We start from the raw sequence: 25,143 nt of genomic DNA on the forward strand, positions 1-25,143 counted from the left end.
CCAATAGAAAATTTGTGGGGTGACCTGAAGAGGGCTGTGCACAAGAGATGCCCTCGCAGTCTGACAGATGTGGAGCATTTTTGCAAGGAAGAGTGGGCAAATATTGCCAAGCCAAGATGTGCCATACTGATAGACTCCTACCCAAGAAGACTGAATGCTGTAATTAAATCAATAGATGCTTCAACAAATTATTAGGTTAAGGATGTCCACATTTATGCAACCAGTGTTTTGTACATTTTGTATATTTTTCCTCTAGCAGATTTGTTTGTTTATCAGTTAAATTGTACAGGTTATAGGTCACATTAATGGTGGGAAAAGTTTTGAAATGATTTATTGTGGTCTAATTTTTTTATATCACAAAAACCTGGCATTTTAACAGGATGTGTAAACTTTTTATATCCACTGTATGTGTGTGTGTGTATATATATATATATATATATATATATATATATATATATATATATATATATATTTATTTTAAATTTTACATTTGTTCACCAGGAATGTCCGACTGGGCCAGATAGCCCTTTTTCAGCGGCGGCCCGGGGAGAAAAGCTCCTTTACAAAGAAACTAAAAAATATACATTGAAAAAAATGATTGCGTACCGTAGAATAAAAACATTACAGACCATAGATACAAGATATTACATAAAATAGTTCAAAATCTAAAAAAAAACTGTTACAGAGAAAGGAAAAAAGAAATGACTATACTGATTCACAGTTGTGTATACTGAGGCAATCTTGAGGTGAAGTGCATAAAAGAAAGTAAATTAATGTGTGGGAAGCTAGAGGTATAGAAAAGTCTGAATTGTAGGAGGCAAGAAACAGGATTTCTGTAGGAAGAGAGGAGTAGAAGAATTTAAGGTTTAGAATATTGATGTTGGTACAAGAGTTGGGTAAATGACTGGGGGGGGGGTTGACGTGAGTGTTCTTCCCGGGAAGTGCAGGAGCTTATCCAGTTGTCATTTAGGTAGTTTTTGAGGAGTGATTTGAAATGTTTTGCATTAGTAGTATTTATGAATTGTTATGGAATGGAGTTCCAGATCTTGGATATTTTGTATGAGAAGATGGATTCACCAAAGCTGTTACTGACTTTTGTGGTTTTTAGTAATAATTTATCAGAGGATCGTAAGGTTGTATTGCTGTACTAACTCTTTGAGAGATGGCCAGTGGCCTGGATTGCAGATGATGTAGTGAGTGATAGTTGCTTTAAGTGGAGAAGGTTGAGAAGTTCAGTCCAGTTTAGTTCTTGTAGAGCTGTGCAGTGATGAGTTCTGTTTGGGTGTTTTAGTGCCATTTTAGCTATTTTGTTATAGCAGGCCTCAAGTTTGTTTAGGTCATTTTTGTTTTAGATTAGTAAAGATGGGGAGGCCTATAGTATGGTAGAGAGTATATGTGTTCTTGCTGTGGTCCATCTGGTAGTATTGGTGAGGAAAGGTTTTGCTCTTTAGAGAGTACCAAGCTTAATATGCACCTTTTTAATGGTTAAAGCCAAATGTTTATTGAACTTTAGTGAGTTACCAGTTGTTACCCCTAGACGTTTTGTTCTGCTGATTCTAGTTTGGTATTGGATGAAAAGATACTGAAGGGGGGGAGGTTGAGTTACTTGTGATTTGCCTTTAGTAAAGATCATCAGTTTAGTTTTTGTTTGGGTTATTTTTCTATGATTTTTGTGTTATTTCCAGGATATATATATATATATATATATATATATATATATATATATATATATATATATATATATATATACACATATTATGGGAGCACTACAGAATCCTGAAAGCCCAAAATCCTGAGACCAAAATCTCGAAAGTTCATAGTACTGAAAACTCAAAATACTGAAAACACAGGATACCAACACTTACTTTCGAGATTTTGGTGTCAGGATTTTTGTCTTCAGGATTTTGGGCTTTCAGGATTCTGTAGCACTCCCATATGTATGTGTGTGTATGTATGTATATATATATATATATATATATATATATATATATATATATATATATATATTTATGTATGTGTGTGTATATGGATGAATTCATATTAGCTGAACTAAGCTCTAGTAGCCAAAACTTATTTGACCTTGCTACCCACTTGGTACCTCTTGAACATTTTGGCATCTTCCAAGCAGTGGCGGATTTAGCAATGCCTTCACCGTTACTGGTACACTGGCCACAGACACAGAGACCACAAACTCAACACTACTCCATCTGCTACTTCTTCATACTGCAATGAACTATTGGAGCACTTTTACTCAGGAAACACCATGCATCCTTTTTTCACCAGCAATGATGATGATGTGTCCACACTACGATGTTTGCTCCCTATCCCAGAACATAAAACACCACCCACATCAAATCTTTGATCTTCAAAATGGAAAGACTACTTACACATTTAAAAACATTGAATGTAATAATTTCTGTCTAGCCCGCTGCATACACAGCAGCATCTTTCCACTTGGGATGAAATGCTACATATACCCTAACGGACCCACCTGAGGCTCCCAAACCTTCAGAAAAGTGACTCGCATTTATAACAAAGCCGGTCTCTAGGTATTAAAGGTCTTCATCAAAGCCAACACAAAAAAACTCAAAGTCATTAAAAAAAAGGCATTGTCTCATTACAACCAACAGTACTCCAGCACCCTTCTTTCCACTCTTATAAACACCTCTGGAATGGAATCTCTACAAGAATCAGCAGACACATATTCACCATCGTCTACTGAAAGAACAGAAAACTACAACATGAACTTGGCCAATATTGCAACCAACAAGCCTACATTCTGAAGGACAACAGTTTGCATACCACCATGTCCAGACCAATACCTTTGTTGTCGGGGATGCAGCCTCCGCACTAGACAGGATGTCCTTCAAGGATGCATCTGCAGTCCTTACAAATGGGTTGTCCTGTCGTCAGGCAGCCCTTCGGTCGGCCGGATTCCAAAGTCTGGGTCTGGCCTCGGCTGGTGTCGCACTTCACCCGACGTCATAGCTGCAGTTCTTCGGGTATAAAGGCATCAGCCGACGCCATTTTCCTCAGTCTTTCTTGCTGCGTGGCGCCCAAAGCAGAAGCTGTTCGCAAGTGCCGGTCGGTCAGATCCAGAGATTACTACTACCGAAAACTACTTCGAAGACTTCTAAAAAGCTAAGTACCCCGTTGGGGACTCTTTCTTGCCTCAGCCGATGTCAGAAAAAGTGAATAACTGTTTAACTTGTGGGAAACAAATACCTCATAAAGATTTCCACTCTTACTGCTTACCTTGTTTAGGCCCAGACCACGACGTAGCAGCTTGTTTAGCCTGTGCTTCTTTCAACCGTCGGACGCTTAGACGTCGGTCGGAGTTTGCTGAACAGTTTTTCGGCTCAGATTTTGCGTACATAATGCCGTCGGATCCTCCGACTTCACAAGTTGTTAAGAAACGCAAAGAAAAGGACCGACACTCGCGGTCCGTGGTTTCGGCCGAAACCGCAGTTAAGCAAACCGCGAGTGTCTCGGTTTCGGCCGAAACCGAGCAAACGGTTCTATCTTCAGCCGAATCCATGACTACTACCGAGGCCCCTTCTAACCTGGTTGAATCGGCCTCTGAAATTCAACCTGCTACTGTGGTTTCACAAGAATTATCGGACACCATCCCTTTGGATGTTTCAACCCCTGCACGTGGTGCTGCTAGGCCACCTGCAGCCATGTCCATAAAGGCCTTTGCCAGGGCTAAAGCAGCCAAAACTTCTAAGTCTGTGCTTGTTAAGCCCCCTTCTCACAGGCCCAGTTCCAGTTCCCAAATGCTCACTCTGGCAGAGGATCTCATCTCTTTAATAAGGGGATCCCAATCTCATCCAGACAGGGCCTCTCAACCTCCTCCAGAAAAGAGACCTAGAGCAGAGCCCCCTGAGCCAGTGTCCTCAGATGATTCTTCTGATGATACAGACAATACAGACCATCCAGAGGCTCCTTTTTCTGCTTATGAAGACTCCGATGCTGAGGAATCGATTCCTTCTGCCTCTCCACCAGAGGAATTTTCCTTTGGGGAAACCTTACATGCCATGAGAGAGCAATTCCAATGGCAGGGGCAAGATTTCTCAGATTCAAGGAAAAGGCTTAGGACCTTTTTACATTTACCACAACATAGGCCTTTAGCTATACCTCCAGTTCTTCCTGTTGTAGATGATGCATTTAATGATGCTTGCACTGCTCCTGATACTTTGCCTCCAGCCCCTGCTAAGCCCGATAGGTTCTACAGGGTCCCGGACACACATCACCATTTATACAAGGCTCCTTTTGCAGATCCCGAGACTATCTCCCAGGGGCCTAAGGCAGTAGCTTCGACCTCAGTTAAAACCCTCTCCCCTCTGAAAGGGAATCCAGGTCCTTAGAGAGATGGGGTAAAAAGTATACACCTCTGCTACTCTCTCAGCTAGGGCATTGAACTGTCAGTTTCATATGATCCAATACCAGGAGTTTATGCTTGATCAGTTAACTAAGAAACTGTCCTCTGATGATTCTTTAGATAAGAAATATGTTCTAGAAATGGTTCATAACATTCAGCAGGTTAGTAACCATTCTTTAAAATGTGGCTATGATGCACTGGAGGCTTCCTTTAGATCAGCCATGACTGGCACAGTTATAAGAAGGCATGCATGGTTGAAAGAACAGGTCTTGCCGGATCATGTTAAAGCAAAGCTATTAGATGCTCCTATGGATAAGGTTAGTTTATTTGGTTCTCCTGCTCAGCAGGTACTGAAGAAAATGGAAGAGAAGGCAAAAGCTGTACAAACAGTAAAAGATTTCTTACAGGTTCAGCCCCCAAGGTTTAGCAGGAACTGGCCTTCCAAAAATTGGTCCTTTCCAGACTCCTCTAAAACACAGAGAGGCAGGAATAGGCGTTCCAGAGGCAGAAATCAATCCAGAGGAGGTACCTACAGGGGACGCCAGTGGCAAGGTAACAACCAGCGGGGCACAGACACAACTACTGCCACTGCAACAGGACAATCACAGTGACTTGGCTGTGACACCGCCTACCAGGGAACAAATGGCAGCACCCTTAGGCGGAAAGTTAGCCTTATTCTCAAAAAACTGGCACTACATCACAAGAGACAAGTGGATTTTGCAAACTATAGACCAAGGCTACAGGTTTCATTTCCATACTTTACCAGGAAAAAGAGGAATGCCAAACCTACCACCAAATCAAAAGACAGAAGCTCTAAAACAAATAGCTCAATTAGCAAAGATGAGAGCTGTGGAAAGGGTACCATCTATGGAACAAGGAAAGGGATTTTACTCCAGACTATTCCTGGTACCAAGAAAAGAGAAAAATTGGAGGCCTATTCTCGACCTGTCCACTTTAAACACATTCATCATTGTTCCAAAATTCAAAATGCTGACCCTACAGCAACTTCTTCCCATGCTGGGCAAGGAGTATTGGCTGGTGACTCTAGATCTCAAGGAGGCATACCTGCACGTCCCCATACGACCAAATTGCAGAAGATACCTCAGAATTCTTGCAGGATCAGAGCATTATCAATTCTCAGCATTGCCCTTTGGCTTATCTACTGCGCCCAAAGTGTTCACGAAATGCCTGGCATCAGTAATCGCTCACTGCAGGCTTCAGGGAATCCAAATATATCCATACCTGGACGACTGCCTGATACAAGCGGACAACAAAAACAAGCTAACAGAAGACTTACAAAGAGTCATTTTCTTACTGCAAGCCCTGGGATATACAGTCAATATAAAAAAATCAAGACTGACACCATCCCAAAGAATAACCTTCTTAGGTGCAGAATTGGACACAGTAAAACAGATGGCATTCCTGACTGCAGAAAAACAAGAACAACTTCCTCTCTACTTCTTGGCATTAACAAAGCAGAACAAACTAACAGCAAGGAAAGTACTGCAGGCCTTGGGCTTCATGGCATCCTGCATAATCCTGGTCCCTCATGCCAGACTGCATATGAGAAAGCTACAGTGGTACCTGAAGAATTTATGGTCTCAACACAGGCACAGCCTAGAAACCGAAATACCACTAATTCCATGCCTGAAACAAGAGTTCCTATGGTGGGCTCAGGCATGCCAGTCAAACCCAGGTTTGCCCTTCCACAGCATTCAACCAAGCCAAACCATCACAACGGATGCCTCAGACCTCGGTTGGGTGGCCCACATGCTGGACAAGCGCATACAAGGCTTATGGACTCCAGATCAGCTGCACCTGCACATAAATCAAAAGGAAATGCTGGCAGTAAAACTAGCAATCCAGAATTTCAGACCATTCCTCCAAGAAGGGCAGTTGATGATAAGGACAGACAACACCACAGTCATGTGGTACATCAACAAACAGGGAGGCACTCATTCATACCCTCTATGCCGGATGGCACTGGACCTATGGAATATGGCTCTGAGCTGCAACATTCAGTTACAAGCAATTTTTGTACCGGGAAAAGAAAACATCCTAGCAGACATGTTAAGCAGAACTACTTCAGATGCTCACGAATAGATGCTACACCCGGACATCTTCAAGGTCATCACAAGAAAATGGGGACTGCCACAAATAGACCTATTCGCATCCCCACTCAATCACCAGCTCAAGAAATTCTGCACAAGGACGTACCACCCACTTGCTTGGAAGGTGGACTCTCTATCCTTCAGTTGGAAAGGCCTGACAGCATATGCATTCCCACCTCTTCCTTTGATGCACAAGGTGCTATTGAAAATCAAAGAGGAACGTCCAAGGATCATTCTGATAGCTCCAGACTGGCCAAGACAACATTGGTACCCATTACTGAGGAGCATGTCTCAGGGGAAAATGTGGACACTACCCCTGATTCCTTTGCTGTTAACTCAGAACGGCTACAACACCCTGCATCCAAACCTGAAAACTCTGCAGCTGACTGCCTGGAACATTACATAAGCGCAACTAACCCAGATTTATCCCAAAGGGTTAAAGACATTATCCTTGAGGCCCGCAGACCCTCAACAAGAAGGAACTATGCAGGAAAATGGAAAAGGTTTCTCATTTGGAGTACTGAAAGGGGAAAAGATGTGTCAAAGGTAGACATTGCCAACATCCTGGAGTATTTGGCAGAGCTTCTCCATACAGGCCTGTCCTATTCCTCCATCAAGATACATGCATCAGCTATTTCTGCAGAATACAGCTTCGATCCCCCTGTCTTCTCGCATCCTCTACTCAGGCAGTTTCTGAGAGGAATTAAGAATGTAAAACCTCCTAGGAAACCACTATTACCAGCATGGGACTTGAACTTTGTGCTAGAAAAATTGACACTCCCCCCTTTCGAACCAGCAGCAACAGCAGATCTTCAACACCTATCCTGGAAAACTGCTTTTCTGCTGGCAATTACCTCAGCAAGAAGGGTTTCTGAGCTACAGGCTTTAATGGCAGTACAACCCTTCCTAATCTTCCATCAAGATAGAGTGTCCATGAGAACAAATCCTACATTTATGCCTAAGGTGGTATCCAGAGTGTCTTTAAACCAGGCTATCCACCTACCTACCTTCTTCCCCAATCCACAGAACAGGGGGGAAAGAATGCTGCATACTTTGGATGTACATAGACAGTTGCGCTACTACCTGGACAGAACCAAGGGCAATAGAAAAACTGACCAGCTTCTGGTAGCATATGCAACAGGAAGGGAAGGAAAAGCAATTTCAAAACAGACAATCTCCAAGTGGATAGGAAATTGCATCAGATTCTGTTACTCCTACCATGGAAAGCAAACTCCACAGACCATAAGGCCTCATTCTACAAGGGCTACAGCCACTACCACAGCTTTCTTACGAGGAGTGGCTACCAAGGACATTATAGAGGCTGCTACTTGGACTTCCGTGCATACATTTGCCAAGCATTATAACTTACCTTTATACTCTAGATCCCGAGCAGGGTTTGCCACTGCTGTTTTGCAAGGGATCCTAACTACACCATAATTTCTTCTTCCTCCTCCCCTAGTTTGGCTATGGTATTCTACCCATTTGTAAGGACTGCAGATGCATCCTTGAAGGACATAGTACAGTTTTGTACCTACCATAAATGTAGATGTCCGAACAGGAATGCATCTGCAGTCAGGATTACCCACCCTCCTTCCCCTCTGTGGTATTCCTAGGGTATTTGCCCATCTAATAGCTAGCTGGGGGGAGATCTCTTATGGTGTATTTGTTTGTATATATGTACATACATACTTATTTTTTGTGTTTGCCTTCTACTATTTGGAAACATTGGCATTTATCCAAAATTTAGCTATCCAAGAGGGCAACTGGCATCTGGGGCAAGAAACACTGAGGAAAATGGCGTCGGCTGATGCCTTTATACCCGAAGAACTGCAGCTATGACGTCGGGTGAAGTGCGACACCAGCCGAGGCCAGACCCAGACTTTGGAATCCGGCCGACCGAAGGGCTGCCTGACGACAGGACAACCCATTTGTAAGGACTGCAGATGCATTCCTGTTCGGACATCTACATTTATGGTAGGTACAAAACTGTACTTTTCCTCCCCTTACATCCTGTCTCCCCACCACCTCCATGGACCCTCAAGGAGGACCACTCAAGGAAAATACAACCTCCAGCACTGCTGTCCCCAACCAAACCACAGCAAGTGATTTTTTTTTAATCTCTGGATGAGAGAATTAGTAGAGGGAGGGGATGTTTACTGAGAGTTTGACCAAGAGAACGAGACAGGAGTTAGTCAGTAATCCCACCTTTACTGTACTCCTTTATCATGAAGGACTGTTCCTTGTTTAATCTCTCAACTTTAACTATTTCTGTTGACCACCTGAACGTTTTGAGCAAAGGCTTTTTATACATTCCAGCTCAAAGAACTGACTTCACATATATCTTGCTTGATTTTAGATTCTTTCTTAGAAAATTGAATTTAAAGTACATTCTTAATGATATCTCTGTTAAGCCTTCCACTGTTGATTCTCCAAAAAAGTAGAGTGTTTTCAATCCCGTATTGCACAACACCCTAAGTGTGTCCCTTAAAATTTGTAATTGGGATGTTTGAAACCTTTTGTCTGAAAAAAAAGCTGCTTCAAGTGGTGTAATTTAACCACCCCCGAGACCGCAGCAATCAGTGATTTACATAGCAATAAATCCATATGTATCATGAAAACTGGCAAGGGCAGTTATTATGGAACAAAGCATTTACTTATCTAAGATAGAGGCATCCCTTGAAAATAATGTGTTCTGCAAAAATATTTCTCTACCTGTTTATAGTAAGTCTGAGCTAACTTGACATATTGTCTCAGTACTTGCACAGCAATAGAATCACCCCATATGAGTATCAAGCTCTGTCAGTCAACACACCTAACTTAGGGAGGCTCTTTGGCATACCCAGAATTCACAAGGACTCCAGCAACCCTCCTTTCAGGCACATAGTTTCCTGCAAAAATACCAAGACAGAGAACATCTCCCACTATTTTGACTCCATATTTAACTCCATCATCTCGTCCACCCAGTTTTACTTAAGACTCCTGGGTATTTTTAAATGAACTACACGAATACCAAGTTTCATTAGCCGACAACCTCCTAGTTACCCTTGATATTGATTTCCTGTATACTAGCATTCCTCATGCGGGAAGGCTTGGAGGTCACCAAACTCTTTTTCTCTCTAAATGCACCGATTTAGACAGTCTCAAAGTAGACACGTTTTGTGAGCTCATAACGGTAGTATTAGACAATAACTTTTTCCATGTTAACAACAGAATTTATCACCATCAATGTGGTATAGCCATGGGATCCAAAATGGCCCCTGCATTTGCCAACTTGGTCTTAAGAACCTGGAAAGCCGAAAACCTAGTCCACATCCCCAGTTTTGAAAAATCCCACCTTTACCAAAGATATATTGACAAAATTTTTTTCATCTGGCAGAGGTCCATCACATAACTTGAACATTGTTTTACAGGCTCTGTCCGATAGTATCAAGTTCCTGAAATTCTCAGTTTCCAATATCAGCACATTAACCTCTCGATGAGGGGTTTGGGATACTTTCTGGCTAGAAAGAGGCTTTTCAAAAAACTCACATTTCCTCTGAAGCACTGATGCATGAAAGGTGTATAAACTGCCCTCTTACCATGGTGGATTTCATAAAAAAGGGATATTGGCTCGTGAATTCAAGAAATTATTTCTGTATGTCTTTTTGCAAAAGACATTAGACTGAAAAGTCAGATTTTCTTTGTTTAAGGAGATCTCTTCATATAAGAACTGTGCTACTGTTCCGATTACTGCTGAATGTGTTACAGCTTACTGAGTTGTAGTGCTTGTTACAGCCAGACTGTCTTCCTGGACTATTGCAGAGTTTGTTGCAGCCAGACTATCAGGCCTGTAGTGTTTGTTACAACCTGCTTAGTTTGTTATGGAATAAAAGCCACTGTTTGGGATTACTGAGCTTCATTCATTCTATATTTGCTGTGGGTACCATTCTGTGGGACCTGTTTATATCATGAACATGGCAAAAGTTGTGAGTGCTGCACTTATTTGCTTGTGAATTTATTTTTTTTTTAATATATGTATGTGTGTGTGTGAGTGTCTCCCACCAAAACAATGAAATGATGAAATCTCAATGAACTGAACCACAAACTTGAAAGCTGCAATAAGTCATATAAGACCAGTAAACATGCCAGAATGCCTTAAAACTCTTAAATTTATTACAACCACGAAAATCCTGAAACAATACTGATAAAAATGGTTGAGCATTTTCGTCAGATTTTCAAATACAACTGACGTCTTCAGAACCAGATTGTCACATACATATTTGAGTCTCCTAGCTTGGGTATTTTTTGTTTTTATTTTCAGTCATACTATTTATCATCAAAAGGAAGGAGTGGCTGTGGGTGCCAAGCTTGCTCCATCTTTTGCAAATTTGTTGCCTAGCTCTTGAGAGAGTGAAATTTTGATACACCTAGATGGGTTCAATAAAACCCATTTATATAAATGGTACATTGACGAAATATTCTTTTTTGTAGCAGCACAGTGAAGCTGAATTACATTCTTTTTTAACTAAAGTACAGAATAGTGTTGAATTTTTAAAATTTTACCGTATGTAATATCACTGCTCGTGTATAATTCTTGGACATTGATCTAAGTATGGACACTAAAAACAATATTTTTGTATCTAGTATTCATAGGAGAAAGACTTTTTGAAATGTATATTTAGATTTTGATAGTCAGCACCCATTGTTCATGAAAAAGAATATTAAAGGGCAGTTTATTCAGCTATCGCATATTGTTAGTGTTGATAAGTTATTTCAGGTTGAATGGATTTTTTTAAAAGAATTGTTTGCTGATCGGCATTAACCAGTTTCATTACTAAAAGAGATTATGAACGAAGTTGTGACTTTAAGGAGTTCCAAGTATTTACCCATTTTGAAAAGTGAATTTTCTGCCAAGGTACTTCCCATTAGTTCTTCAGATTTTGTAAGGTTTCCGCTTCCTATAAGTTCAGACATGAAAGCTGTTCGTAACATTTTGGATAGTAACTGGCTAGTTTTGCAGGATAACAAAGATCTTGCTCAGATAGTGGGTGAATGCCCTCAGTTTTATTATAAGGAAACCAAAACTTTAAAAATGCTTTTCTGAGAGAGAGATGAAACCAATCAGGACACCTATTAATGAAATGTATATGGAATGTTTAAATGTGGTAATTGTTATGTGGGTGATGACATTTATTCAGGCAAAGAGTTTTCTGTAGCAGATTGTAAGTTTGTATTACATTTGTCTAGGTTTTACAACTGCCAGTCTAAGTTAGTAATATATTTAGGATTCTATAAGGCTTGCTGTTGTTATTATATTGGTAAAACTGTTAGGCAATTGGCTGATTGCATTAGAGAACATAAAGCTGCTATAAAGAATTGCGATGTCAAAAATGCATTGGCCAAACATAGTATCACTTGTAAGCAGTTTAATGGTTTTAAATTCTTAGTACTAGAACAAATTTCAAAATTTATAGGTAATGTCAATACTTATTTAGAGAGTTGAGATGGCAGTTGTTTTTAAATGCCAACAAACACCCCCCCCCCCCGGCCTCATTGAAAGAGTGAATATTAAATGTGCTTTAAAGTGGGGCTGATAAAGTAGCGATGTCATTATTGTTTGATTGGTTTCTTCATTCAGGTTTGTTACTTCATTCAGGTTTGTTACTTCAGTTCTCTTATTTGTTTAGGTTTCCAGGTTTAAGTATTACTTTTTTTTACTTTTGTGTGTCTGTAAGCTTCATTGCTTTATGTTCTTCACATTCACAAAAGCATTCTTGTTCTATGCCTGTACTGTCAAGCGTAGTATTTTATATGTAGCTTTTTTTCTATTTGATAATAATTTGAAATCTGAGATGGCCCTTTCTCCGACTATTCCCATTTCACCAAGGTATGGAGATCTTGCAATTGGTGTATATAAGTTCAGAGTGCAGGGGGCTTGTTCCCTTGCAAAACCCAAGTTTAAAGGAGAAGAATGATTTCCAATATTCATACATTTTTGCCTTTTTTTCCCGGTGTGTCTGCATTCATTGTTACACGTGCCAGTATTTCAATAGAGAGCCTTTCTGTTTTCTTTATATGTACACTTTTTTTCTGTTTGTTGTTTATGGTCTTTTATTGTGTTTCCAAGATTTATCATATTGTCTTTATATGTTATGCTTAAATTAAATAAAAAATAAAACATTCAAACTGAAAACCCTTTCACAGGCTTGCAGTATTTATGCCATAATTAAGCAGTTTAAATGTGATAAAATGATTTTAATTGAATAAGTAAGAAAGCTGCTTATTTTAAAATATTTTTCTTATATGGAATTTTTTTTTGAATGCCAGGGAATTGTTCTCTAGTCTGTCAGAAGTTAGGAATGTGGCACATCATTTTGTTGACAGCAGTTGTAAATGAGGGTAGTTTGGTATGGTGTAGGTATGTCTATGTATGCCTCTGGAATTTTGCAGAATTTTAAGTATATGAATTAATGTTACCATTCCATGCACACACTGGAGGGAGTATTTTATTGCTGGAATATTGCACAGCTGCAAGTTCTGTTACTGAGTTCTTAAGTGCATAGGAAATCTGAATTACTAACAGGTAGAAATTACCTGTAGAAAAAAAACCTTCAAGTGTTATCTGCATTTGTCTGTTTTTTTTTGTGAAAGTTGTTTTTATTTTTTTGTTGTCATTGAACTAATTTTTGGAAATGAAATAAAGTCACTGCCTGGAGGCCTTTGTTTGTGAAATTATATGACTTCTTGAAGACTTAAATTATTTACTTGTGGATTATGCTTTTCTGGTCTTCTAAGACTGCTACATATTATTGTTTTGCAGTACTCTTTTTGACATGATGTGAAAAGTGGCATCAGGTAGAAAATAAGGGACACTTGATACAGTGTTCATTTGTAAATTTTGTCATTTAGGTCATCTTGTGAGGCCCCAGTCCAGTTTGATGTCCAGTCTTTCACTACTGCCTTGGAAAGAATTCTAGGTGAGTTGTACTTTGTTGTCTAAAACTCTGGTATCAGGTGTGATGGTAATTTTTTTAGGAAAATGATTTGTATGATGCTGCGGCTTAGAAATCTGAGGTTCAACATCAGGAACTCTCCTCAGTGGGTGTAATGTTGGAGTTAGCCTGTCTAGTTGGCATTTTCTTTTCTGAAACATCTGTATTTAGGAAATTTATTTTAAATGTATTCTGTACGCTGGCTCCTGATGTGACATAATGGCATCAGACTAGAAGAGCATACATTGCACCCTGAATCATTCACTTTTTTATGCCTCTTAGTTTGAATCTTGATCTTGACTTGCTTTATGGAAAAGTTCCTTTGTTTGGTGTCTAAACCACTAAAGTTTTGAAAGTGTCCAGGTAGCTTTCAAATAATGATGCAAGACACACACTGACATAATTATTACTGCCTGAGAAGATGTCAAAATGTGAGCACTGCCATAAGTGCCAACATTTCAACCAGCCATATGTAGACATAGGACAAGAGTTCTCTGTCCCATCTTCCTAACCAGAGATTGGCTGAAATTTCAAATTGCCCTGCATGAAGGTTGGTGGGAAAGTCTTACTGGGATAGGTAGGAACATACTTAGACAATCAGTCATGGGGACCATAAGATGCCAAGCCTTATACACATTTAAGCAGATCCTTTTTTTATGTACTTAATAGTGTTCACCTCCGAAATGGAGCAGGGCTATACATAATAACCCTGGTGTAAATTTGCGTTTACCCATCCAGTCATCAAAACTAGCCTTAAAGGTAGACAAAAGTGGTAACCTATTCCATAGGCTAGGAATACATTGAGTTAGGAACCTGTCTTTCTAGCTGTATCATTGTTTACTTGTTGGTTTAGATTTAGGTCCTCAGTGTGGGTGTTTGTAGGTTCATAGGTTCATAGGTTGGTACTAGGCTATCAGCCCTAGGGCCTATACAAGCCTAGCCATAACAATTCCCTGGCTATTTCTTCCCACATTATTTACTTTCCTGGACCCCTGTCTAGCAGGGCGACTGACATGATCCCTGGGGTGAATTTCCTTTCTCCCATCCAATTGTCAAGGTTCCTCTTGAAGAGGTCCAAAGAGGCACTCTGCTTGACATGTATGGGCAATCTATTCCAAAGTCTGGGGAGTCTCTGGGTCAGGAACCTATCCCTCCAGCATGTTTTGTTTATTGTGATGACAAGGTTTAGATCCCTGGAGTGTGTAGCTCTGAGGGATTGGGATTTCTTTACGTGTAGCATGTCCAACAGCTCTGGGTTTGACATGGCCTTGTATGTTAAGCAGAGATCGCCTCTGAGTAGACGATATGCGACAGAGTATAGCTGGAGTTTTTTAAGGCGGTCAGCATAGGGTATCTGCTTTAGGCCTGTGATTCTTTTAGTGAGGTATTTCTGAGGCCTTTCCAGTTGTTGCAGATGTCTTGAGAGGTACATACCAAATGGGGCGTTGTATTCTATAATGGTTCTAATGAGGGATGAGTACAGTGGGACAATGACCTCCTTTTTTCTGGATGAAAAACCCTTTGTGATGAGGTGTGCCACATAGAAGGATTTCCTGACTGTTGTGGCGATGTGGTTATCGAAGGTGAGACCACTGTCCACCTGTGTCCCTAAGTCTCTTATCACACTTTCTGCGTTTAGTGTACTGCCACCTATATGGTAATTCATGGATACATGTTTTTTCCCAAAGGGGATAACAGTACATTTCTTGGCATTGAGCTTGAGCCCATGGCTCTGGCACCAAGCATCTGTTTCTGTAAGGCCCTTTTGTAGAGTATCCACATCATTTGGGATTCAATAATGGCTCCCAGTTTGCAGTCATCTGCAAACTTTGTTAGCCAGAGTCCCTTAGTGTTGACCTGTACTTCAGAGAAGTAGATGCCAAACAAGAGCGGCCCCAGGACTGAACCCTGAGGTACTCCACTTGTCACTTGTCTGGAGCTGGATTTGGAGTCGGCTACTTTTACAGTGTGGGTTCTATCAGTAAGCCATTTAGCAACCCATTGGGTGACATAGGGATTAATGCCCAACTTAGTAAGTTTATCTATGATTCCAGAGTGGGGGATGGTGTCAAAGGCCTTGGCAAGGTCTAGATAGGCTGTGTGGACCACCTTACCCTTGTCCATGGCTCTGGAGACTGATTCAAAGAAGTCAATCAGGTTCAGGAGACAAGATCGCCCCTTTACAAACCCAAACTGGGTGGGGTCCAGTGTTTGAAGGTTGCCAATGTCTTTGTTTATAAGTTCTATGATAATACGCTCCATGGCCTTGCAGATAAGGCTTGTCAGACTGATGGGACGGTAGTTTCCGGGATCCAAGGTGGATCCGCCCTTGTGGATTGGGATAACTGTAGCTCTGCGCCACTCAGTGGGCACGAAACCTGAGGTGAGGCTATGATTAAATATGACACTTAGGTGAGGTGCCAGTTCATATTGTAGTTCATGTAGTACACAGCCCGGGATGTCATCTGGTCCCATGGATGCTTTATTCTTGGCTTTAGAGAGTGCGTTTTGTACCTGTGTGGCCGTTATTACTGGAATTTGGCAATCTTCCGGTATTGAGATGGGCCATTTAGGGGGTGAGAGGGGGGTGAAGTTGGCACTGAATCGATCTGCCAGGATATTGGCAATATCCTTCGGATCAGTATATTTAATGCCATTCTGTTTTAGCTCAGAGCAGATCTGAGCATTGCCATTTAGATTCTTGACATAGTTATAGAATGCTTTGTGGTTGTCTTTGGAATCTTTGGCAATTTTATTTTCGTAACTAGCTTTGGAGGATTTTATGAGGCATCTCAGTTTCTTACTGAGGCTAGTAAGGGAGTTTTTTGCATCCTGGGATTTTCCTCTTTTCTACAAAAGTTTTTTACTTTTGTTGTAAAGTTTGCTTATGGCAGGGGACCACCAAATTGGCTTCCTTTTTTGGATGAGAGCATTTTGGTTCTATTTGGGATGGCACGATTCATGCATGAGTGGATGTGCTCGTACAGTGCCTTAGTGTAGGATTCAGCAGTTGAACTTTCAGTTCCCGTCTGCATGGGTGTCATGAAGTTTGTCACTTCTGACTTTAGTAGCATGAAGTTGGCTTTGGAGAAGTTTTTTATGGTGGTTTCTTTACTGGGGGTGGGGTGGGATGTGGATGTTAAGGGTGATTAGCTTATGGTCAGACCTGACTAACGAGGGGGTGACCATAGGTATGGAGCATTGATTTCCCATGTTGGTAATGACCAGGTCTAGGATATTGGAGCCCCTGGTGGGACTATGGATTAGTTGATCCAGGGCGTTGGAATTTATGAATTCCAAGAACCATTGCGCAAAGGTGTTGGGACATGAGTAGTTTTCCCAGTTAATGGCAGGGTAGTTAAAATCACCCAGTATTAGGGTGTTTGGTTGTATCTTAATATTTTCCATTATGTTTAGAAAGGTGTAGTGAGAATCTTGGGGTATGGTGGGGGATCTGTAGCAAGCTACAGTTTGGATTGCCGTCTTACCTAGTGTTAGTTGCACTTGGAGAATTTCAGACACATTGTGTTGGCCAACTAGCCTGGTGGTGTGAATATCCTTGGTGAATATTGACACTCCTCCACCTTTAGTGTTTCAGTCCTGGTTTGGTGGCTGAAAAGTGTGGTAAGAGTTGTAGCCTGGTATTGCAGGGGTGCTCTCTGGAGCCTTGAACCAGGTCTCAGTTACTGCACAGATATCGATGTTCTCCATTTTTAGGAGTGCCTCGAGAGAGTGCATTTTGAGGTTTAGACTTCTAGCATTACCTTCAGATTTTGCATGCTTGTACCTGTTACGGTGGTGGTTTTGTCCTTTGAAGTTTGCCTAAAAAAGCACTATAGGGGTGGCAAGAGCCTTAGCCAGTAACCTGAATCCCAGGGGCGACAGGTGCAGACCATCTCTGGCAAAGCATCGTGGTCTGTCAATCATGTCATCCCAGGCAGACAGATACTGGATCCCCTTTGAATGACACCATAAGCTTAGCCAATTGTTGAAGTCAATCATTTTATCCTTATATTGTGGTATCACTCTGGGCGAAGGCAGGATGCTACTCAGGGCTAGGGTCATTCCTGCCTGGGCCACATGATCCGAGAGCTCTTCCATATCTCTTTTCATGTAGTCCAGGGAGGTACGTCTCAAGTCATTCACTCCAACATGGATAATGACAGAGTCATATTTGTACTTGTTGTGGAGTGACTTGAGTGCATGCGTTATGTGGCGGATCCTGGCACCCGACAGGCAGCTGACTGTAATTTTCTCCTTATTCAACCTGGTGAGAGGGACATCAGTGTGCCGGACTATAGAGTCCCCTATGACTAAAGTGTTAGGTACATTGTCTTGCCTTAGGGGCTGTTGCTGGGTGGCACACTGGTGTTATGAACTATGTGACACATTGGTTGTGATTGGTGTTTGTTTGCGTTTCAGCTTCAGAGGTCTTTGTTGCTTGGGCAGGTTACAGTTAAGGGCCTCTGCATATGTGGATTTAGTGTTGCTATATGTGGGTGTTGGTGGTGCGGGTTTAGAAGGGCTATGTGTTGCTTGAGGTGTAGTGTGGGTGTTAACCTTCTCCTCTTGACTGTTTAGCACAATCTTGGGTGGAGAGAGCTTTGCTTCCATTTTGGCTATGTAAGTGCATCTCTCACAGGTTGTAGTGTTGGGTGGTAGGAGGGAGAGGGTTGTCTGTGTACATGAGGCAATTGCTGCATTGCCCCAGTATGCCCAGATTCACCAGGTGGACAGGAGAAATCACTGGAAGCTGACCCTTGGACATGCCTGGTTTGGGGCTTTTTTTTTTCTTTGTAAAGTATAGGAGCTGTTTCCTTAGCAAGGTACTTTGCAATTATAGGCTGTTTAGTGCCTACTATTAATTTCTCCTTGTTAACAAGGAAAGTTCAGTGTTTGTATGAGTTTAAGACTTCCTAGTGCTTTCCAGCAGGTATTAGAGAAAGTGCTAGTCACAGGGATGCTTAAAGGTAAGATTGAAAAGAATGCACTCTGCAGTGTGCACTAGAGAAGTTAGATGTGTCGTGTCACTGGTTTTGCAAATAAATAGGAGGTGAAATAGGACTTGGCCTTTCATGGCTCAAAAAGTAAGATGCATGTCACCTCATATCAACCTGTAGGCTACTTAGTATAAGGAGAGTTATGCCTAATCTATTGGGGGTAGTTGAAAGTTATAATACCTTTAATTTTCTTGATTAGAAATCTTTGGGGCTTTTCCAGTAGAGTGATATGTTTGGATTTGTACACACTAAAGGGGGCATTATATTCAGTGATGGGTCTGATATGAAAAGAGTACAGTGGAAGGATAACTGTTTTTAGAACTTGAAGATACTTCCTTGGAAATCAACTGGAACCGATAAAAGGATTTCCTGACAATTGTGAAAACATAATGGTCTAATAAGAGAGAGTTATCCTCTTAAGTATCAAGGTCTCTTATGACTACATCTGTCTGAGGAGCATTACAGTTTATAATATATGAGGTTGGAGCAACTTTTCTACCAAATTCTATTATGCTGCACTTTTTTCATTTAGTATGTGCATATTCCAGCCGTTGCTGGAGCTGGTTTATATCAGTGGATGAGTTGCCAAGTTTGCAAACTTAGTCGACCACACTTCTGGGATATTGGCTTGGATGTCTGCAAAATAAATGCCAAGTATGAGATGGTCTAGAACTAATCCCTGTGGCACCTCAGTAGTTGCAGTTTTTACATTCAGAAAGGAAACCAGCAACAGTGTGGTTTTGAGGAAAGGAGAGAAACATTTGACAACATAAACAGAACACTGATGATCCAGAGGGAAGCAAAATGTAAGAAGATACCATTGTTGTTGGTGGTTTTGATGCAGAGAAAGAATTTGACAGAGTAAGCTGGGATTTTCTGAGCATTCATTGGAAGTATTTGCATTTCCTGAAAAAGTTATAAGGTTGATTAGGAGGAGATATGAAGGATCAGAGGCGAAAATTAAAGTGGGTGGGTTCCTTTCTGATAATTTCTGCTTGAGCAGAGGAACCAGGCATGGGTGTCCTATTTCCCCTTTGTTATTTGCATTATATTTAGAACCACTGGCAACGAAAATAAAGGATCCAAAAATTCAAGGATATAATTGGTATGGTAGTTAAGAAAAGCTGGCTCTCTTTGCAGATGATATTATTTTATACCTGACAAAACTGGAGAGAGACATTACAGTGTTGTGGAACATTTTGAGACAGTTTCATATCTTTTCTGGATACAAAATTAGTGAAGCTAAAACAAAGGTAATTGTAATAAATTGTGTACCCACACACAAATTGGTTCAGCAGTATCTGTATTTATGGGGACATGATAAAATGAAGTATTTAGGAGAATGGATTAAAAATTATTCTGGTGTGGCAGCTAAGGATATGTGGAAAGAGACCAAACGAGATAATACAAAAACTGAGAAAGTGGACACTTTGTTATATGGATACAGATACAAGCAGTCAAAATGTTTTTAGTCCCTTTAGTCTTATACAGAGGTCAGGTGTGTTTTTATCAACCAGAGGAAAAGTTGTAGATAGTAATTCATAAAGAGCTGAAGGACTTTATCTGGGAGGGGAAGACGGCAAGAATCAGGTGGGATAAGTTGATTCTTCCAATAAAACAGGGCGGATTGGGATTACCCAATTTGAAGGGCTATTTCAGAGCTACACAGTTAAGGCTCCTGTACATAGCACAAGCAGAAAACTATAATTCAGAGTGGAAAGAGATGATGATGAAACAGGTGGGAAGCTCAAGAAACGAGGAGAGACTGGGATTTTGGATGCAGGCCTTTAAAGAGACTCACAGTAATTACACATAATATTATATGCATTTAGTAGCAGATGGAGTAAGGAGATTCTGCTGATACAGATGACTGCAATTCGGGATATAGACAATAGACAAGAGGGGGCTGGAATTTATTGAAGAAAACTGACAAGGAACTAAGGAATTGGGATCAAATAACTAGAGAGAGGAAAAGGTGATCGAATAGGAAGAGGCCGAGAAGTTATTTGGACTGCATGTTAGAGATTGCCTTCCCTATCAAGGATTGATGTCAGACTATAGGCAAAGAAAAAGAAATAGGGAGGGGGTCCTAAATGAAAGACAAGCACTTCTAGAGTTTCTAGTAGAATCTAGAACAGTAGCTGCTATTAAAAAAATGAATAATTAATAGAGCCTACAAAATATTGCATGATAACTGTAAGAATCAATTGGATGAGGATTGGGAACTGAGATTGGATAAGCAATTTAGAAAGAAACAATGGGGGGAGTATGTATGCCTTCCAAATATGCAACAAAGTCTAGAAGATTTAGGATCTTTGCTTGGAAGTATTTACACAGGTATTTTTATATCCCAAGTAGACTCCAAAGAATTTTTCCTCAGATAGACAGTAAATGTTGGAGGTGTGATGGGGAAGAAAGAGGTAATTGGAAACATATTTTCTGGGAGTGTAATGGGTTGGAAGACTTTAAAGATTCCCTGCAGACTGCTCTGTCATAGATGCTGAGTGAGTAAATTGGCGTAACTAAGAAAATGACTTTTTTGAGCTGTGACACAGAATTGGAATTGCCCAGACATAGTAAGGCCTTGCTGAGTTTTTAGTAGAATCTAGAACAGAGATTGCTGTTAAAAAAGGAATAATTAGTAGAGCATGAAAAATATTGCATGATAACTATAAGAAATAAGCAATTCACAAAGAAACAATGAGAGCATATATGTATGTCTCCCAAATATGCAACAATGTCCAAAAGGTTTAGGATTTTTGCTTGGAAATGTTTACATAGATATCTTTACATCCCAAGAGGAATCCAGAGAATTTTTCCTCAAGTAGATAGCGAATGTTGGAGGTGTGATGGGGAAGAAAGAAGTACTTGGGAGTATATTTTCTGGGAGTGAGGTAGATTGACAGACTTTAAGGATTCCCTGCAGGATACACTGTCAGAGATACTGGTTGGGCAAATTGGTGTGACGAGGGAGATGAGTTTTCTGAGCTAAGATACAGAATTGAAATTGTCTAGACATGGTAAGGCCTTGCTATTTCTAATTATGGTGGTTGCCAAAAAAAAAGCAGTTACTAGAAAATGGAAATCAAAATCTAAACCAACTATATTAGAAGTAGTAAATATAGTAACAGAGATAAAACAACTGGAATTGCGATTTTTAGACAAGGGTAGGAGCAAACGACATAGAAAAAAATGGAAATTGTGGGAACAGTACATACAGGGATGGAATGAGGTTTAAAAGAAGGCAGGACTTAAATTAGCTGTGTAATGCTTGAGTGAAAACAGTTGGGTAGATTATAAGTGATGTAATCAGTCTGGTTTTTTATGTAAAATGCTTGCAACTAGTATTGTGTCGGTGTGGTTTGTTTTCATTTATATAAATGTATGATTGCTTATGTCATAAGTGATGGTTTAATAAAGATGTTTCTTGTTTAAATAAAGGGGGCAGGAATTGAATAATTTATGTAATTAATGTTGCTTAGGTTATATGATATATGGCAATATATCTGAAGTAGGATTGCCAACTTTTCATGGAAAAAATTCTGGACATGTACGTGAAGGCAAAATGAGTGTAATTTTGGTACCCCCCACACACACACATGCGCGCGCGCACACACACACACACACACACACACACACACACACACACACACACACACACACACAGCAATTTCAGTGTCCATTACTTCGCTGTTTCTCCTTTTCTTCCCAGTTGACATAAACACTGTTCATAACTCTGTGTGCATAGTGCTTTCTCCTTTACTTCTACAATGATTACAGATACTTGGATTTAATTTAAAACTCTTATTTCAAATTTTATAGCACAAATACTGATATACATTTGCTAAACAAAGCAGTACAGTCTCACAATGAAAACAGACTTAGCATTAAAACTTCTCTGCCTTTGAAACTCACATTCACTGAAACAGCATTGAAACCCATATTCAGAGAAAATGCATCTGGCCAGTGGCAGATTATTTTCCTTTGGGCTGTTTTCAAGTCGTAGGCCCCTTGCACACATTTCAGGACCATGCAGATGTTCTTTAATTCACTTTCCTAATTGTATTAAATTATAGTATATAATAATCAAATTATATCCCTTGTATAATACAGCACCACTTATTGGAGCTTGTTTTAAATGTATAGCTTTGAACATTTTTCCAGTAAGCACTGAAACAACATATAAACCAGTAATCACAAAACTGCCCAATTCAGAACATTTCAACCATAAAAGACCACTCAAACTTGTCATTTGATCCACTAATATCAGTCAATATGCACAATCTTTGCAGAAATAAAAGTCGTCTGAATAATTCCACACTGAGGAGATCTGTATCCAATGAAAAGGTTGCTGCTAGCAAACAACTTTATATTTCAGTGTTTCATCTACAAATTCACTGCCTGCTGCCCTTGAAGAATAAATTGCATATGTTACATTAAAAAAATGGTAAGCTGGTAATATTGCAATAGGGAATGGATGGCAAACTGGAAACAGGTTCATAGTTACTAGGCATCTCATCCAAAGGAAGGACATACTCAGGACTGCAGTACCCCACCCCTTAAAATACAACACATATCAGCAATCCATCTACATGCTGTGGAATACTACAATTTCCAAAACTGCATGCAACCAGTTTACTACACTTTCAGTTGCATATGCAGCTCAAATTCTAACACCTGTCTTGGCATCTAAAGTGTAGTTATAGCCTTGGAAGAATTGTCATAGGTTGGGATGGTTCTATTTTAACCAAGATTCTGTAACAGCAAGAAGGTCAGGTGAGTGGTTGTTGAAACATGTGTTTATTTGGTCTAGCTTGTTTCTAACACTCTTTTCATTGATTAGTTTACAAGATGGAATTTAGGGATTCACAAGATGAATGTTGGGGACCAGGATTATAGCTCAGTCAGACAAATATGTTCCAGAGAAGGGACAACACCACCTTTTGCTTCTGTGTGTACTACTAATGTAGATTGCAACATGTTCATCAGACGTATGGTATCATAGGTGGGTTGGTATGCCAAAGTACTAAGCAGGGCTTACTACAGCACATCCATATGAGTGACTGTCCTAAACATAATGGAGCAGTGTGCACTTAAATGTGAGAAAATCAAAGTACTACTTATTTAGTCATCTTACAATTCCACTTACATCCTTCAGCATCAAAGAGCTGAAGCTAATCCAGACAGCAGGCAAAAGGCATGCAACCAGTCCTAGAAAGTGCAGCAGTCCATAGCAGAAAGCACACAGGTATGGACAATATGGATGGTCACAAATTCTATCACTAAGTCATTTATCAGCATGTCCGTTGGATGTGGGAGAAAATAATAATACTCCTGTAAAAACTAATGCCCACAAAAAAAAAGAGAGAGGTCGTGTCAAATCCACACAGAAGCCACCACAGCTGAGAATTAAGCTGTTTTACAAAATCTGCTTGACACCCAATACAACCCCTTCTTTACCCAAAAAGTGAAAGACAATCAATCCTGCTCTCAATTTCTTATTGCTACAATCAAAATGGAGCTCAAAATAATAAGGTACAAATGCCAAACCAAGGACACATAAATACTAATCGTAATACTGTGTTACAGAGATGGAAAATTAATTAGTAATAATTTTGTAAAGTAACTATAATGACTATCTTTATTTTCGTGACTGTAATCCAGTTCTTTAAAAAAAACTTATTTTACAAGAGGGAATGAGAGTAATTAAAATATTTCTAGAATTGCCAGAAATGACTTTTCATTATTTCGTAACTAATCTGCATTTTCTATCAAAAACACCAGTTTTACGAAATACAGCAAAATATCAAACCAAACACAAGTACAGCTGGAAATCTCTGACAGATCTGAAAGTACTTCTATCCAGAAGCAAACAGTCTGCTTGTTTACACTGTGTGATGACCACTTAGCATCACACCTAATCCTTAAACTTCAGTTTCAGTAAGACATATGAAACACTTAAGAGAATCATTATATAAAACAACCAAAAGTGAACTTGCTAACAGGTTTGCTCCTGATATAACCTCTCAACAAGGCGGAAACACCAAATAAATGACCCCTGTTTACCTTTACTCAATTCCACTGGCTTAATATCTTGCAGGTCCTCTGCTGTCTGAAAACCAGCCCCAACAAGTTCAACTTTAAATGAAGATGGCAGTTGAAAGCTTACTATGTCTTTCTGCATTTTGCAACTGTGTACCATTTCAGACACTTATTTAAACGTTATTTTCTAAGTGCCTGGCGGTACATAAATGAGCCAATAACTACAGAAGCATAGCAAGTTCACAAAATATCTTCAAACAAGAAGAGCCATAATTCGGCACATTCATATAAATATATTGCCGCCTTGCAAGTTTAAAAGGAAGAAAAACCTTCATCAACATCTGGCTTACTACTGCATCACCACAGGCTCCAGGAAGTCAAAGTACTACAAATTACCATCCTTCATGCCTTATAGACAGTGTCTCCCTGTAGTCCCTTAAGTTGTCTGTTTGTAGTCCACTGCACAATCCAAATGAACAAAGATGCAAGCGCCCTTAAAAAAATAAAACATATGTATATATTTTTTTTAAATTAAGAGAAAATTAATGCCCCAGCCATGACCAGTTGTCGCGGCCGAGGTGCACCACAATTGATTATATTTTTTCCAGACAATACACTGTCCAGAAAATGTAGTCTCT

The 25,143-nt window shown here is 40.1% G+C and overlaps 1 protein-coding gene across 3 annotated transcripts in view; it reads left to right on the plus strand.

The window, feature by feature from the left end:
* The window catches only part of ECD (ecdysoneless cell cycle regulator), a 984,622-nt gene that overhangs the window by 756,993 nt on the left and 202,486 nt on the right, over positions 1-25,143 (plus strand). For all 3 annotated transcript variants that reach the window (XM_044056092.1, XM_044056093.1, XM_044056094.1), the window contains one exon: positions 13,381-13,448. In XM_044056092.1, coding sequence (XP_043912027.1) covers positions 13,381-13,448 — 68 coding nt within the window. The remainder of the gene's footprint in view (positions 1-13,380; positions 13,449-25,143) is intronic.

The sequence above is a fragment of the Protopterus annectens genome, chromosome 14.part0, assembly GCF_019279795.1.
Source record: "Protopterus annectens isolate FY-2018-M chromosome 14.part0, PAN1.0, whole genome shotgun sequence".
Classification (NCBI taxonomy): Eukaryota; Metazoa; Chordata; order Ceratodontiformes; family Protopteridae; genus Protopterus; species Protopterus annectens.